Source organism: Lepisma saccharinum, chromosome 12 (genome assembly GCF_977018435.1).
Source record: "Lepisma saccharinum chromosome 12, izLepSacc3.1, whole genome shotgun sequence".
Classification (NCBI taxonomy): domain Eukaryota; kingdom Metazoa; phylum Arthropoda; class Insecta; order Zygentoma; family Lepismatidae; genus Lepisma; species Lepisma saccharinum.
In genome coordinates, this window is record NC_139240.1 from 29,611,799 (window position 1) to 29,627,652 (window position 15,854).

At 41.5% G+C, this 15,854-nt stretch overlaps 1 protein-coding gene across 1 annotated transcript in view; it reads right to left on the bottom strand.

The window, feature by feature from the left end:
- Window positions 1–15,656, bottom strand: part of LOC145996292 (uncharacterized) — a 78,588-nt gene extending 62,932 nt beyond the window's left edge. The window contains exon 1 of the mRNA XM_083132723.1: window positions 15,602–15,656. Coding sequence (XP_082988849.1) covers window positions 15,602–15,656 — 55 coding nt within the window. The remainder of the gene's footprint in view (window positions 1–15,601) is intronic.
- Window positions 15,657–15,854: the final 198 nt, after the last annotated feature.

Below are 15,854 nucleotides of genomic sequence, written 5' to 3' on the forward strand. Positions count from 1 at the left end.
TCGTCAACTCCAACTGACGATAAACCGTTTGGTTGAGTGGTCCTCCCAAACAGGTTTCACCTTCTCATCCGAGAAATCCGTGTGTGTTCACTTTTGTCGTCAACGTACATGTCATTTCGATCCTGACCTGTACATGGGGACATCTCCCCTGTGCTTCGTGAATGAGATCCGCTTCCTGGGCATCATTTTCGATAAGAAATTAACATGGCTACCTCACATTCGCCAGTTAAAGTTCTCTTGTCTTCGAGTTCTCAACCTTCTACGTGTTTTATCCCATACTTCCTGGGGTGCTGATAGGACGGTACTGCTTCGATTGTATCGTGCACTCATCAGGTCGAAGCTTGATTATGGATGTGTTGTGTATTCTTCTGCCCGCCCATCTAGACTTCGCATCCTAGACACCGTCCACCATGCTGGTATACGTGTGTGCTCTGGTGCTTTTCGGACCAACCCAATCGCCAGTTTGTACGTAGAGGCATCTGAACCGTCGCTGTCTCTGCGAAGACAGCGGCTGGTAGTGAACTACTTCCTCCATCTTCGCTCGATGCCTTCACATCCCTCATTTCACACCATCTCAGACATGAATAGGCTGGCAAGGTATCGGCTCCGCCCTAGTGCCATTAGACCATTTGGTGTTCGTGCATACGAGATCCTGTCAGCACTTGGTGTTGACAGTGATCTTCCTGGCGTCTCTCCACTCATTCCGCCCCTCCTACCTGGGAGTTTCCTGCACCTTCTATCGATTTTTCTCTGACTGCCCTTCCAAAGTCAGAGACACCAATGGTTGTATACCAGCAACGGTTTTTAGAACTTCGTGCGAAGCACCCCAATTTTAATGTGTTTTACACGGATGGGTCCAAGACAGTCGAATCAGTTGGTTGCGCCTTCGTCCTAGACTCTCAAAGCTCCAGTTACTCACTACATCCTGCCTGTTCCATCTATACGGCAGAGTTGTACGCCATTCTAAAGGCACTGGATTTTGCAGATGTCAACGGTCTGAATAAGGTCCTTGTGTGCTCTGATTCGACCAGCGTGTTGCAGTCTCTGGATTCGCCGTATTCCCGGCATCCAGTAGCGCAACGCATATTCAGACGGCTTGTGTCCTTATCTGCCAGCACGGATGTACACTTCTGTTGGGTCCCTAGCCACGTGGGCATCCAGGGGAACGAAGCAGCTGATGCTGCCGCCAAGTCTGCTGATGCAGATGGCGACGTTCTCGTCCACCTGTTGCCAGCTAGCGACCTGCAGAATGTGTTCCGTTCTCGCCTTCTTGACACTTGGCAGACCGAGTGGGATGTGGAAACGGGGAACAAGCTTCACGCTGTTAAGCCCACCATAGGTGTTTGGCGTTCCTCGTGTCGTCCCTCTCGGCGAGAAGACGTTATTCTTACCCGCATGCGTATAGGACACAGCCGTCTCACGCATGGTCACCTACTGCAAGGGCTGGACCCTCCGTTGTGTCGTACTTGTAATGTTATTTTAAGCATCCGACACATTCTCGTTGAATGTGTCGATCTTGCTTACCTCCGGCAGACTTTTAACCTTTCCGGCTGTTTGTCATCCCTCTTGGGTGATGACAGCAGAATTTTATCACATGTTTTTAGTTTTTTGCGAAGAGCTGGTCTCTTCCACCGTCTGTAAGGAGGTTTTTAGTTTATTCTGACTTTTTAATGTGTTGTGTTTGTCTCGTGCAGGTCTTTTTACAACCTTGCACTTTTAGTTTTTCCCAAGGGGCTCTTTACACCCCTTTTTTACGTTCTCAGTCAGAATTTTAGATAAGGGATATTTTCCCGTATACATAGAAGGGTGCGAAATGGCCTTAAGTGCCGACGCACCCAGAAATTTTAACTCATCATAATCATCATCTTATATGCTCAAGGGCCTCCTCGATGGCGTAGTGGTAACGTCGTCGCCTTGTAACCAAGGGATCCCGAGTTCGATACCCGGTGGAGGCACATAGTGGTTCGGATTCCACTTTAAACTGTCGGTCCAGTCCTGATTAGCCTTTCTGTGCATAAAGTGAACTTAAGACAACAATTCTTAGATGGTCAAGGGATGTCTGTAGTAAGGGGAAGGGGTCGAACATTATATTTTAGGGACTACATTTAACGATATGGTATGCACACGTTTTCGGTGCCGAACGTCCAAAAAGGAAAGATGGAAACTATGTAAGTATTGACACCCCATTAAATTAATAACCTTGCAAGCCTGTAAAGAAATGGACATAAAAAATTTCTTTCTCGCTTCGCTCGCAATACTGCATTTCTAAGATGGATTTTGTGAAGTGATTGCGAACAAATATATTATAGCTGGCCCGCATGGCATAAATAATATTCTCGATATTGATTAATAATAACATTTCTTAAAATATAATGCTTAGTGTAACGGCAGTAACGGCGATTGGGTGCCAAAATTGGAGGGGGAAGGACAGTTTACTTTTCCTTGGTAGACGAGGCCGTAGTGCAGGGGCAAAGTGGCAAAACGTGGGGAGGCAACTGCCATCCACGTCCCCCGAATCTCCGCCACTGTATATTCTCGTTCCGACCTTAGGCATTTCTAGCTAGACTTCTCGTGAAACAATAATTTATTCTGTCACATGAACAAGTCAGTGTTTGGTTAACAGATAACTGCCGTAAATTATTTGGTTTGCCCAGATTGAATTTTCTATTTTAAGTTGTGTAACAATTTGTGTTAAATACGCAAATTGTGGGTCTTTAAAATCTAATTCTCCACCCACAAACACTGTTTAAATACATATTTATATAATTTACTTTATGACATCTAGGTTTCCGCTAATTCGAAATTTCAACAATTAAAAAACTATGGGTAATTTAACAGGTATTCAAATAACAATAAATTATTACGTATTCATCCAAACTATTTTGGGGGGGTAATGAATGCACGTTCTTGGGGGAGGATGGACACCCTGATTGGGAGGGGCGGTTCAAGTATAGTGTCAATAAAATTTAAAAAATGTTACTTTCAGTAGACACGCTGTCGTAATTAAATACTTGATGGGATTATGACATGATTTTTGGGGGGGACATGACAGTGATTTGGGGGATGCGCCATTGGCTTTGGGGGGGATGGGCACCCCTGAAGGCAACCCCAACCTATGAGTAATCACGAAATATCGCTATGTGTGAACTATTTCGATCATTATTTCCTCATTCCGTCATTAGTTCCATTGGTGAACTGACTTATGAGCCACCCTGTACTTCTACAATTCGGACTTTAGACTCTATTATACCTTCATACATTGAAATGCAACACATTCTAGCTACTGCTACAATTCATGAATCGAGAAACAACCTTTGGATAGAGCTTTATGTTATTCATAATATTTATTAGTCTCAATTATTGTTCCTTGGATATCTAGATTTGCCCAAGGCCGTACGGTTTTAGCATTCTGGCTATACCTGTAAGTTGCTCTGAAGTACGTAGATGAACAATACCTCCAAAGATCATTTCTTTAGTAATTACTTCCTGGTCATATCTTAATTCCACCCTATTAACAAGGTGTAAAAGTTATGATAATAAAGCCTATGTACACTCGAAATCGAATGAAACGCCCCCCTTACGGTTATGCAACCCGGAATTTTATATCATCTAGTTTCGCCAGGAATAGCAGCTCGCGAGAAGCGTAGTGTTTCCAACTCTTGAATCTAGCAACAGATTCACGCGACCGGATGGAGATCTTGCTTTCCTCTTGATTTGATTTTAACGGACAAGAAGTTTATTTTGAGAATGTCTCTGGTAATAATAACAAGTGTTATTAACATTTATGCTTGAGTTTTTTATTATTCTTTTACCACTTCCGAACGAATATGTGAAGATTTTTTTTTTTCATTTTGCAATAACGCTTTCGTCATTTTTCCTTCAGAGTTATTCTTTTTGTGTTTAAATTTTTGGTGACATCTGATTTGGAAAAAGTTCCACGAAGTTTGTTTTAAGTGTAGATGCATCTGGACATACAGTGGAGAGTGGGATTCGAACAACAAATATGAGCTTCCGTCGCGAATCGAACCAGCGCTCCTTTCATTATGTTTTCTTTCCACGTTTATTAAAATTTGCTTTCTTCAGCCTACTTCCGATTGTCGTATATTTCAATTCGTATTCCCGTTTTTTTTTTCATTTGCATTGTTCGAGCCGTGATAACTTTCTCTCTTAATCTGGTTATTCGAATACTTTTATACTTAATTTTTTTTCCTTTTCTCGATTTTCCCTTCGCACTCATTACAGATTTCGGTATCGCGCTTTTCCATATTTTCAGTAATTTAATTCTTTGACTATTTTTAATTTGCCCTTAGTCCGAATCAAGAAAATATGTTAGGAAATGTTTCCGGTGTAAATCTTATTGTATGGTGGTGTAAAATTGATGCCAGCTTTTTCTTGCGATAAGGGTTTTGAAAGTGCAAGGGTCTCATTTATTAACCATGGTGGGAAGGGGGGGGCGGAGGGGTGCCAGAAACCTTCCAGTCGGAATATGCCTGAAACGAAAAGTATAGATCGACCACAACGAAAAAAATCCTTGGGACGAAAAGTACCCGCGCAGATCTCCCTTCTTCCCTTCAGCTCGGGCCATAAGGAAGCATGGTCCACTCTCCCCCACCCCTCCTCGCGGGAGTACGGTGCACAGGAGTCGTGGGTCTGCTCAGGTTGTTTTGCTTGTGGTTCCACTCTTCCATCAGCAGGTGGGGTGCTGAGAAGGCTAGGCTATCTGCGAGTGAGGGGGAGGGGGTGACGAGCAACACTGCCACAGCGAGTCGCTGTAAATGATTTCATCGTCTGTGCTGGGTGAAACCGGTTCTTGGTGCTCCTACACTTTTCCGATACATTTCTGCCAGCCTTTCTAGCGAAGCGAGGTCATATGTTCCAGATTCGAACTCTGGTCAGGCATGAATGTATCACTGAGTTTGTCCCGTCACAATTTTATAAATTGATAATTCATCCGTATTATCGCGATTAACTCAAGAGGCAGAAGAGTGATGTAAAATAACCGAAATAGAAATTGATACATTTGTGCCTGGTGCTAGTGGAACGACGAAGTTAACTCTTTATAAATGATGAAATAGGTAGCCCTTGCGCTCAAATACACTTATACCTTGGCACAAAAAAAAATCTAACTTATCGCTGATCTCTTACTACATTTGGAATACAGCCAAGAGCGATGTAAAGCAATGCAATTAGATTGTGAATGTTTCACATCCTATAGTCTTTCTTTTTCTCGTAGCGGGGGCGGGGGTTCATTCATTACAAATATCTAGGAATGGATTTAGCAGCAATCCGTGATATACTTAAATATCATAACATGCTGCGTAGCCAGGGTTCTTGGGTCCTAGCCTCTGATAATGAGTTTTTCTTTTTCGTTGTTTCTTCAATCTTCATCAATTTCCCTGAAGCATCATTCATCCTCTGTCGCCATTGGCTATATGTAAAAGTTGACATAAGATTAGTAAATTTTGAAAAGAAAACACAAGGATCTGCTTTTCTCATAGCTCGCCAAACATGCACATTTCTGTATTTTATGCTTTCAGCGCTATCATTATTCTTGGCAGGCAATGGAATTGAAGCAACTCTCACAACTAACGTAAACTACATATCACTCAGGCATGACAATTCTCGCGGGCAAAGTGGATTTTTTTGGCACATGGTAGCGCAATAACTATCTTCTGGCCTAGATTTAAATCCGTACTTTTTATTCCAGTTGAGTGATTGACTCACAATTTTGCCATTGAAGGTTTGGGTTGTATTTGGGTTATACGTATTGTGTTTTTGGTGCGCTAGGAAAAAGCAATCCCAAAGGTTCGCACTGAACAGAAAATTGTGTGCTTTTCCTCTCTCTCTCTCTCTCTCTTCCAACTCCGTCCCTCTCTCTCACCCCAAATCCCCACTATTTAGGTAAACTGTTGTTAGAAACATATTTTCCGAAGAATATCCACATTGAAAATAATATTCCCCAATTGTTTTGATAGGGCATTTCTATTGCTCCGAACGAATTATCTCCGTAAGAGGACTAGGGCCTCCCCTATGGCGCAATCGTAGAGTCGTCACCTTTAATCAAGGGGTCCCGGGTTCGATACCCGGTGGAGGAACATAGTGGTTCGGAACCAACTATAAACTGTAGGTCCAGTCCCAATTAGCCTTTCTGTGCACAAGTGGACTTAAAAAACAACAATTCAATTCAATTCAATTGAATCATCTTATCAATATTTTTAAATCTGCATGCACCTGCTTAATTTAATAGATTATACATTTATATTCATTGCGGGCAGAAATGTGCGAGAAAACAATGCATTTTTTTAATGGAATGCATGAGTCAATAATAATGTATATTTTACGGTATATACTCTTTTATATTGCATTGATTCAATAGTATCCTTATTTCCTAAAGCAAGCGTGAGTTCCTTTGCACACACCACACAGGCCCTGCTTGACGTAAATCTCAGATGCAGTAACTTCACGGTTGCCTTTGCCACCACGCTTTGGCTTTAATTCGAGCCCCGGTAGGTGCTTCGTTCGAGATCCTGCAGCAGTTTTACTCGTATCTATGCCTTGAGCATGTCACTTGCAACGGAACCAATAAAATGAAACTTTTTGCACCGGAATGGGCGTGAAACTCTATATGCACCAATGATAAGCTGTTTTCAAGAGGCATGTCCCACGTGCAGCATGTCCCTTCGGTCCGAATGTTCCTTTACGATATCATTTCATCATGCCTTACACTTCGGAATTTCCAAGAGAGGAGATAGTCCGCATGTTCTTGTGCGGCGGATCTGCTTTCAAGAGTAGATTGGCCAGCTCACGTGTTTGATGTTTCGGAGAGTTTAAGGAGAAGACCAAACATCTGCTCGTGGAATCCTTGCCTCGTCGACTAGATGATGTGCTTGAATCCAACGGCGGGTGAACACAGTATTGAAACTCCGCACTGTTTAACCGATGTTCTTTGCTACATCCCAGAACAAAACTAATAATTACACACATCTCCATATGCAACTTATCTTTCCAATTCTTTCTTATTGATACCTTGGTGCTCTTGGTTACTTTTTCGCACACCTGAACCATTATATTATATTCTATAATATTAATATTCACATTATTGACAGATTTGATTCACATGAAATTCAAATGCGCAGCACACATGCACCCATTCCTAACACTTAGCTGCTGTTAGTTACATTACACCTGTCACGTTGCCACAGTTCTAAATCAGGGGTGTCCAGGGGGAGGGGCATTATGGCGCAGACTGTGATGGAAATTTGGCTGAGTAAACAGGGCACAAGTTGAATTACGTCATCAATTAGCCATTGCTGTTATACAAATAGTCATTTGTAGATTGTCAGGGGAATTGTTACGGGTAATAAGTAATATTGTTGGGGGGGGGGCGATATCCAACTCTTACATATTAGGTCTTAGATTGATAGGGAAATTATGGTGGGCGATTAATGAAGTTAGTGAGATTTTAAGGTAGCGGGATTGATAATTATTTGGGGGGGCAGGGAATCCCAAGTCTTGTGTATTACTATTACGTCTTAGATTGCTTTTTTGGAGGGAGCAATATCAGCAGGAAGTCTAAAATTAGCATGGAAATTTTGTTGGGAAGATTGAGTATTAAATTTGAGGTGGAGGGGAGGGGAATGAAGTTTTGATAAAATGGTATGTCTTAGATTGTGAAGGGATTTCTGACGATTAAGAAATTGACAAAGATCCGGGCGGGACTCGAACCAGAAACATTCGGTGTCTGGATCGTTAGTCCACCACTAACCCCACTTGGTCGCAGAGCCGGTTCTCTTTGGTGGCCAGATACCACGAAATTTCCGGGTTTGAGCCACGGCTTCAGTATTGGTATCATGGCATCAATTTAATCTAATCGTCACTCATCCTCATTAGCCGAAAGTGGCAGAAGAGCGACTTAAAATAACAAAAGGTACAAAAACAACTTTAACACTAGTAATTTCTGATCTATAGATGCGTATTAGCTTTGATTGTTGACTCTTGAATGATAAGCTTACGATTATTATTCTTAATATAAATTGCCATCCATCAACAGAAGGACGGACCAATCGATCATTTAATTCATGACGTTTTTTTGGTATTTATTGTCCCTTCGGATCAGCTTCGAAACCTAAGAAAATTATTAAATGTTTGTCTGAAGTTAGTGACAATGGTTCTTTAAATTCCTGTAGCTCTTTCAGCCGACGCGGGAACCACCTTTATGGCAGTGATCCTCTGTTGCCGCGTTTACCTACGAAGGAACTCGTGGTCAATCAACCAATTAGGCCTACCGCTTGGGCAAGAAACGATAACTTCACAAAGCCCTCTTCTCCGAAGCAGCCAGCAGGGAAACAGGATTTTGTCACAATAACCCTTTTGCTCTGTGAATGAACACCGGTTCTAACAACGTTTCTACTTAATTGGACATTATCCATTGTTTTTCCTTTTGATTGAACATATATTCTATCTATATATTTCGAGACATTTCAAGAGATCACCTCTTCTCTCATCTTCAGGCGAACAATTTTTGCTATATCTGTAGTGTGATTGGAACTATGACAGTCCATGATTTTGCTCCAAATCCGGTCCGCTAAGCAACCAGTCTTAGATGCCCATTCGAAATCCACAGCTATAAAGCAAAATATGTTTGAAGTGAAGATCTTATTGAATGAAACATAGCTCGACTCACCCTCACATTTGCATTTTTTTAGATAACTTGCATGCACTTCGTATAGAAGACTGAAAATTCACACTATTTCGCATGGCAAATAGACCTTATTCCAGCTTCGCTGAAAGTTCGATGTATGTAATAATTGTCAGTCATGACGTTCAACGCCCTCTGCGCGTGTGTTGTGATGGGTTACCGTGTTTTAATTCCATTTCATGCTCAGAAAGGCTACCCGAAGTGGGACCTACAGTTGAAAGTGAGATCCGAACCACTAGGCAGTTGTGTCTCCACCAGGAATCGAACCTGGGACTCCGTGATTATAGGGGGTTAACGAGTTCATGGCTTTACAGTTTCGTGAATTGAAGGAAGCCAAGGTGAGAAAAATGTGAAGAAATGTCTTCTACACGGAACTAACTATGTGTGTGTATGTATGTATGTAAAACTTTCTAGCACATCCATTTTCCTACCTTCATTTTATCATCATTACGTTGAATTTTGCACCAGTGATTTTTCACTACGTTCTAGGTCACGTCACTTTGAGTCGTAAAGTATTGTCTGTAATTCAGTTTTAGTATAGTTTTTAGCCTCTCACCCAAGAATTTTTAAGGTGGGAGAAGGGAGGTGGGACTCAACTTCTGGAGAAAATAGTGCGAGTTCAATTGAGAATACGAAAATGGAGCGGAATGATTATATTGCTAAAATATCTTCAGGAAAGTAAAGCGTAAAATTGAATTCTGCCTCTGAGTGAGTCCATGATATTGTTTATGTTTGAAGGTAATATATTAAACATGACTATCAGCATAACCGAACGCATATAATGAAATGATTTATTAGTGTTACAAGGCTAAAGGTGTGGAGTGCGGCATGTTGCCTCTTTCATTACGGAATTACACATGTAAAAATTGATCAGCTCTTATTGCGAGTAACCATTATAGGCTTAGACCAAATTCTGGCGTTTATATTTCAATTCACTTCCTCAACAAATCCTTTCTCGATTGACTAGATTTTAAGCGGAGCGTCATTCAGTTGTCTGTGAGTGTTCTTTTTTGCAGAGGCAACAGAAGCTCGCTCGCGCCCAAGTGCCCCGCCCACTCGACGAGACACGTTGTCTGTGCAGTGCAGAACAGTGACAGTGTTGCCTCTCTATTCGATCTTTGTATTCTCCTTTGCCTGCCACTACACACACATTTCAGACAATTCTTCCCATACAACAAATGGAAAAGCAATCAGGCAACTGTTAAATGGCTCTTTTCTAGATTTTCTATTAACACTTTCCACGGTCAAGATATGTTAACTTGGTTCTGTTTCGTATTCCCACAATTTGGCTTCGTGCAGCAGGGGTTTATATTGCAAGCTTAAAAAAAAAAGTAGGCAGGTATTTTAACATTTTAATTTTCATCAGTTGCATGATTGTATGAAAGAATATGGTGGAAAAATACACTACTTAAGACAATATCACTAATAATAATTGGCCGCCTCTGTGCCCGAGCGTGGTAAGCCGTCGGCTTTTGATCTCGCTGCCGAAATTCCAGGGTTGGAGTCCCGGCCTGGGTATGATTGTTTATGAGTGTTCCTTCATGCATTTTATCATACACTAATCCTCATCGTTGTGATTAGCCAAAAGTAAAGTAAAAAAAGAAAGATAATACTAGTAATAATAATAATATGAATCTAGCCCCCATGGTTTCTTTATGACTGTCCTCTTATCAATTTCAATTTCATCGAGTCATCATTCATCCTCATTGTTGCGATTAGCCAATAAATGGTAGAGAAGCTGCGAAAAATAAGATGTAAAATAATTACAGAATTTTCTCCGCAGAAGGAAAAATAAATGCTCCAGAACACATGCAATACAGGAAAAGAGTGTCCTGTAATGTGAGTCTGTAAACCAAATGTAACTCACGAATGAAGAAGTTTACGTTAAGGTTTCGTCTTCTACGAAGCAATACATGCTTGGATGGCGCAATGTTATCGTCGTCGCCTTGTAATCAAGGAGTCCCGGTGGAGGCACAAAGGGGTTCGGATCCCACTTTAAACTGTAGGTCCAGTCCCGATTAGTCATACTGTGTATTATGGACTTAAAACACCAAATCAACAACCAACCTACCAATACAGGGTTGGAAACACTACAGCTATAGGTTTGGAAACACTGCTCTTCTCGGGAACTACTCTACCAGGCGAAACTAGATGATATAAAATTACGGGTTGCATAACCGTAAGGGAGGGCGTTTCTTTCGAATTTGTGTGTACAACTATTGTTTTTAGGTTTGAACTAGGAATGAAAATATTCTAATTTCCTCCTCTTTCCACATTATTTTGTTTAACTTTTGGCATCGATTGTGTAAAATAGTTGCAGAAAACATTAATGTTGTATTCTCGTATACTTATTACAAAACTTCCATTTCTACAAGGGTCGTTCAAGGTTGACCGGGACTTTTATTTCTGCAGAGGAAATAGGTATCAGAAGAAACACCAAACTATGTCAGTTTTTCAAAGTATTCTCCGTGCGTGCCGAGGCACCGTTGCCATCGTTCTGGCAGCTCCCGAATTCCTTTGGCGTAGAAAGAACTTGGTTGTTGTCGTAGCCACTGGAGGACATCGCTCCGCAGTGCTTCGTCTGTCGTGAATTTCTTCCCTCCCAGATGGTCTTTAAGGGGTGCAAACAAATGATAATCACTGGGGGCTAAATCCGGACTGTAGGGGGGATGGGGCAGAACTTCCCAGCGCATGTCGGCCAGAGTTGTTGTTGTCACATTGGCCGTGTGAGGGCGGGCATTGTCGTGGAGAAGAATGACATTTCCAGACAATATCCCAGGTCTTTTCTTGCGAATGGACTTTCGTACAGCACCACTCAACAATGTGGAGTAATACTGGGCATTAATCATGCTCCCTTTGTCCAGAAAATCCACATGGATAACGCCTTTCATGTCCCAGAAGACACTTGCCATGATCTTTCCGGCGGACGGCTGCGTTTTGCTTTTCTTGTGCCGCCACTCCATGCTGCGTCTTTTGGTCTCTGGGGTTGAATTGTGCAACCATGTTTCATCACACGTGATGATGGATTGCAAAAATTCATCACCTTCTGCTCGAAACCGATTCAGAAGCTGTTCACAGACCGTCCTGCGTGTCCACTTCTGATCGAATGTCAGCTGGCGGGGAACCCACCTTACACAGATTTTGCGGAAGCGTAAGTGGTCGTGAATGATTGTCTCAACACTCCCGACACTGATATTCACCTCGGCAGCAATATCCCGCACTGTTACTCGCCGGTTCTCAAGAATCATTTGCTCAACATGTGCGATATTCACTGGTGTGACTGCAGTCGGGCGAATGTGTCCATGCGCTTCATTTGTCACCAGCTCCCGTCCTTCGCGAAACTGCTCACACCATTCGTACACTCTTGTCCGCGACATCGTTTGTTCACCATACTGTGCTTGCAATCGTCTGAAAATCTCAGCTGGTTTCACTTTCTCCTTCACGAGAAATTTGATTACACACCGCTGCTCCACAGCCACAGAAGACTGCTTGCCGCCATGTTCGCTGCAACTGCTGCGCATGCGCGAAATACGTCATGCCGGGCGCTAGTTACTCGCGAAGGAATACATTACGTCACCCGCACGTTTCATCATGATCCGGCTATTCATCGATTTTTTACGTACGAAAATCCCGGTCAACCTTGAACGACCCTTGTATATGAAAATCAGCATTTTCAAACCTCTTTAAGTGAAAAATTACAAAACATTTGAGTGATTATGAACCATAACTACGCTGACATATCAAGATACGCGTATAAGCATTTTTCTACTCGACTTCAGGTTTTCACTTTGTGCTCTTGTTCATATGTGGATAATGCAACACGTTCCGCGAATTTTGATACTTATTGTGTTTAGTGATCATTAATTCTTGGTTTGAATGAGTACAGACTGCATATACTTACTTTCAGTGGCGTCGCTAGGCCATCTGCTTTGGGGGGGCTGCAATCAGATACATGACTTACTACTATTGTAAATATTTTTAATGTTTGAAAATAGCAAAGTGATTAATAAGACAATAATATATAACAAGCATAAGGAATTAAAACTAACATAGACTTACTGCATTAATTTTTATGACAACAGATGGATATTCTTGTTCTGTTTTTCTAATGCTGGTGAACTATGTCTTTATGTATCAGCTGTACTCTGCTGTTCGAATTTCTTGCAAAAGTATCAATAACACAATCCACACACAATTCGTGACACTCTTCCATTTCCGATTTTCGATTTCAGGCGCTTACTTCGAATAATAAATTTGCCCATTGTTGTACGAACAACAGTAAATGTCACAAAAAGCTTTGATAACAAACACACAATATCACAAACTCCGTAACACAAAACGCACCACTACCGTTTCCTCGCGTAGCAACCGTTGTGAAAATAGAACAAATGACGGAGATCGTTTGCACTGTTGCCAGCTAAAGACATGATGTGTCAGATGTAAGATCGTGGTTTAAATAAAACTATGTCACAACGAAACGAGTCTTTCCCAGAATATGTATCTAGAGGTATGTTCCTGTATTAACAATTGTTCAAATATGTTTTCTCGAAATACTGTAAGTAATAATAGCTAAAAATTGGGGGGGCTTATCGAGGGATTGGGGGGGCTGAAGCCCCCTCCAAAAGGGCCTAGCGACGCCACTGCTTACTTTCGTTTTCTTGTTGATTAAATTTTAGCTTTGAGAATTGTAAGAAGCCAAACAATTCTGCAAGTATTCTCACACAGCAACTTTTTTCTTTGCCATTTTTGTAAGATAAACTCTACGGAAACGACCATCACGTGCGCATTGTTGCACTGTTGTATTATCGTAAGCAGTGCCGGATCTACAAGCCGCAAAACCTCGCAGTTTCCGGGTAACTCGGGGAGAAGTAAGCCTTTAGGGGTCCTCAGCCATTGACATAGTAGAGGGTCCGTATATGTGTACGTAAAAAATATACGTAGTTTCTCAGGGGTACAGAAACGAATACAATATATACAGGTAAAGTTAAAGTTCCCTGTGCATATAGCACGGTGCCATGAACAGTGGCGGCCGCCCATAAGGACGATACGGACTCCGCACTGCCGTGTGTAACCACAAGTGAACAGACATTACATTAACATGTATGTATGGTTTTCGCATTATCTGCATTGAAAATATTTCGTTCCTCACAGATCGTTGGGTAGTCGGTTTTTTTTTTTGTTTTGTTTTTTCGGGCGTGGTTGCGAAGTTTGCAGGCCACTGCGAGAATGTAAGACTTCACTCTTGCAGCGAGAGAAATCTTGCGCATGCACTTTTCGTCCCTGTCAACATTCTCTGGCGAGGTCGGGCGAGGAGCGAGGCCAGGCAGCTGGGAAGAATAATACGCACGGGGGGACCAAAGGGGAGGACGACGGTTTTCGTCGTTCGAAATCCCAGCCCCTACTGAAGCTGCCCTCTCTTCCTGGAGAAATGTAAACAATGAAGAGTGACATCTTTGTCTGTAAGCGACTGTGTGGCTGATTGTTGGGGGTGAGATGTGTGTGTGTCGGTAAGTTGATTTCTTTTTTGTTACATTGGACCATATGTTGCAACTCTACAATTGTACGTTTAGCTCTAGCTGCAATACTACCATAACATTGGTGGTCGCATATAATACTCCAACAGAAAAGCAACACAAAATAACATAATTCAATCAACTTCACAGCTATCTATCTAATATATATATATAAACATATTTTCGTACCTGACCCCTCCCTTCAAAAAATCCTAGTTACGGGGCCTGCTATGTAGGCAACTCTGTTTTCTTATCTGTCAATCATCGTCATCTTTGCGATTAGTCAAAAGTGGAAGAAAAGCGAAATAAAATAAATCAAATCAGTAATAAAAAATCAATAACAATAAGCTTTTTGTTTTAATAAAACGAGGGAGATTTTATACAACAACGTCTCTTAGCGAGGATCGAACCTGGGACCGCTTGGAGTCTAACCCTAACTAGAACTCCACGTCCTTAACATACATTGGAACAACAATTTTCAGTATTCTGTCGGCTCAATATTGTAAATGTTGTTCGAAATTTATATTTAAACTTTCAATTTCATTTTGAGATCCTTTTTTTCTTATAATGTAACAGCTTTCTGAGAAATAATTTTCGAAGTGGTGCAGAGAAACGAGAATATACGAGTTATTTCTTCAAATGTATATTTATGATTAGACATTATTAAAGGAAAATATTCAGAGGTTTCAACACTGTAGAACGCCTGTAATACAGTACTGAAATGGACGAAATGGTTGTGTATTGACGAAAATGTTATGTCCTGAAAAAACTTATGGAATGTTATTTGTTGTTATGTAAGAAAAATATGCAAAAACGTTCGCAGACTGGTGAAAAACTAAACAAACTGAAAAATATATTCATAAGACATCACGTTAACCCGAGTAGTTGTATAGAGACTCGTAGGAGCTGGGTGAAATCGTTATTTTTTTCCTTCAAAAGAGTCACAATTCTTAACATCGACCACCAGTCGTTCCTCTTTCTTTGTATTTTATTCAATTCACACACGTTCTTTTAATTGAGTTTAAAATAACAAAGATAATATTACGAAATATTGCATATGGTGTTCACGTAAACATCTGAAGAAAGTGTTTAGAAAATAATAATAATTCACCCGTGGCGTGAGGGGCAGGCCTTACCTATTGACTGCCGGCCTCAATCATTATCTTATCTATCTAACCTCAAGATGGTCTTGACTCAATCCTGCCAAGGTGGAAGATCAGCCAACCAGTTACGGGGTGACGTCAGCACGAGAAATCCCCAGTTGTTGTTATAGGTTTCCATGACCGGGTTACGCTACTCACTTGTAGCTCCCCAATTTCCCCACGATGGTGGGTGGCTGAAATTTCAGGAGAAAAGTTGTTACCCTCCCCCCCCCCCCTTCCGTGCTTACCATCAGAAGACTCCATCCACCGCGCGTCCCGTAGCTCGAGCCCAAAGCCTGACATCTTACACCGCACGGGCACGGTATGGAAGAATTTGGAAAATATTTTTATTAAATTTAATTATTGATAAGTTTTATTAGCTGCATATGTCCCCTTATGTTCAAATAGGTTGGTTACTTGGGTTATGGACAATCGCAAACTTTTTGTTTAGTAGGCAATACTTGGTTTTAGACGACAGAGAAACGCTGGTAGAATTTAAAG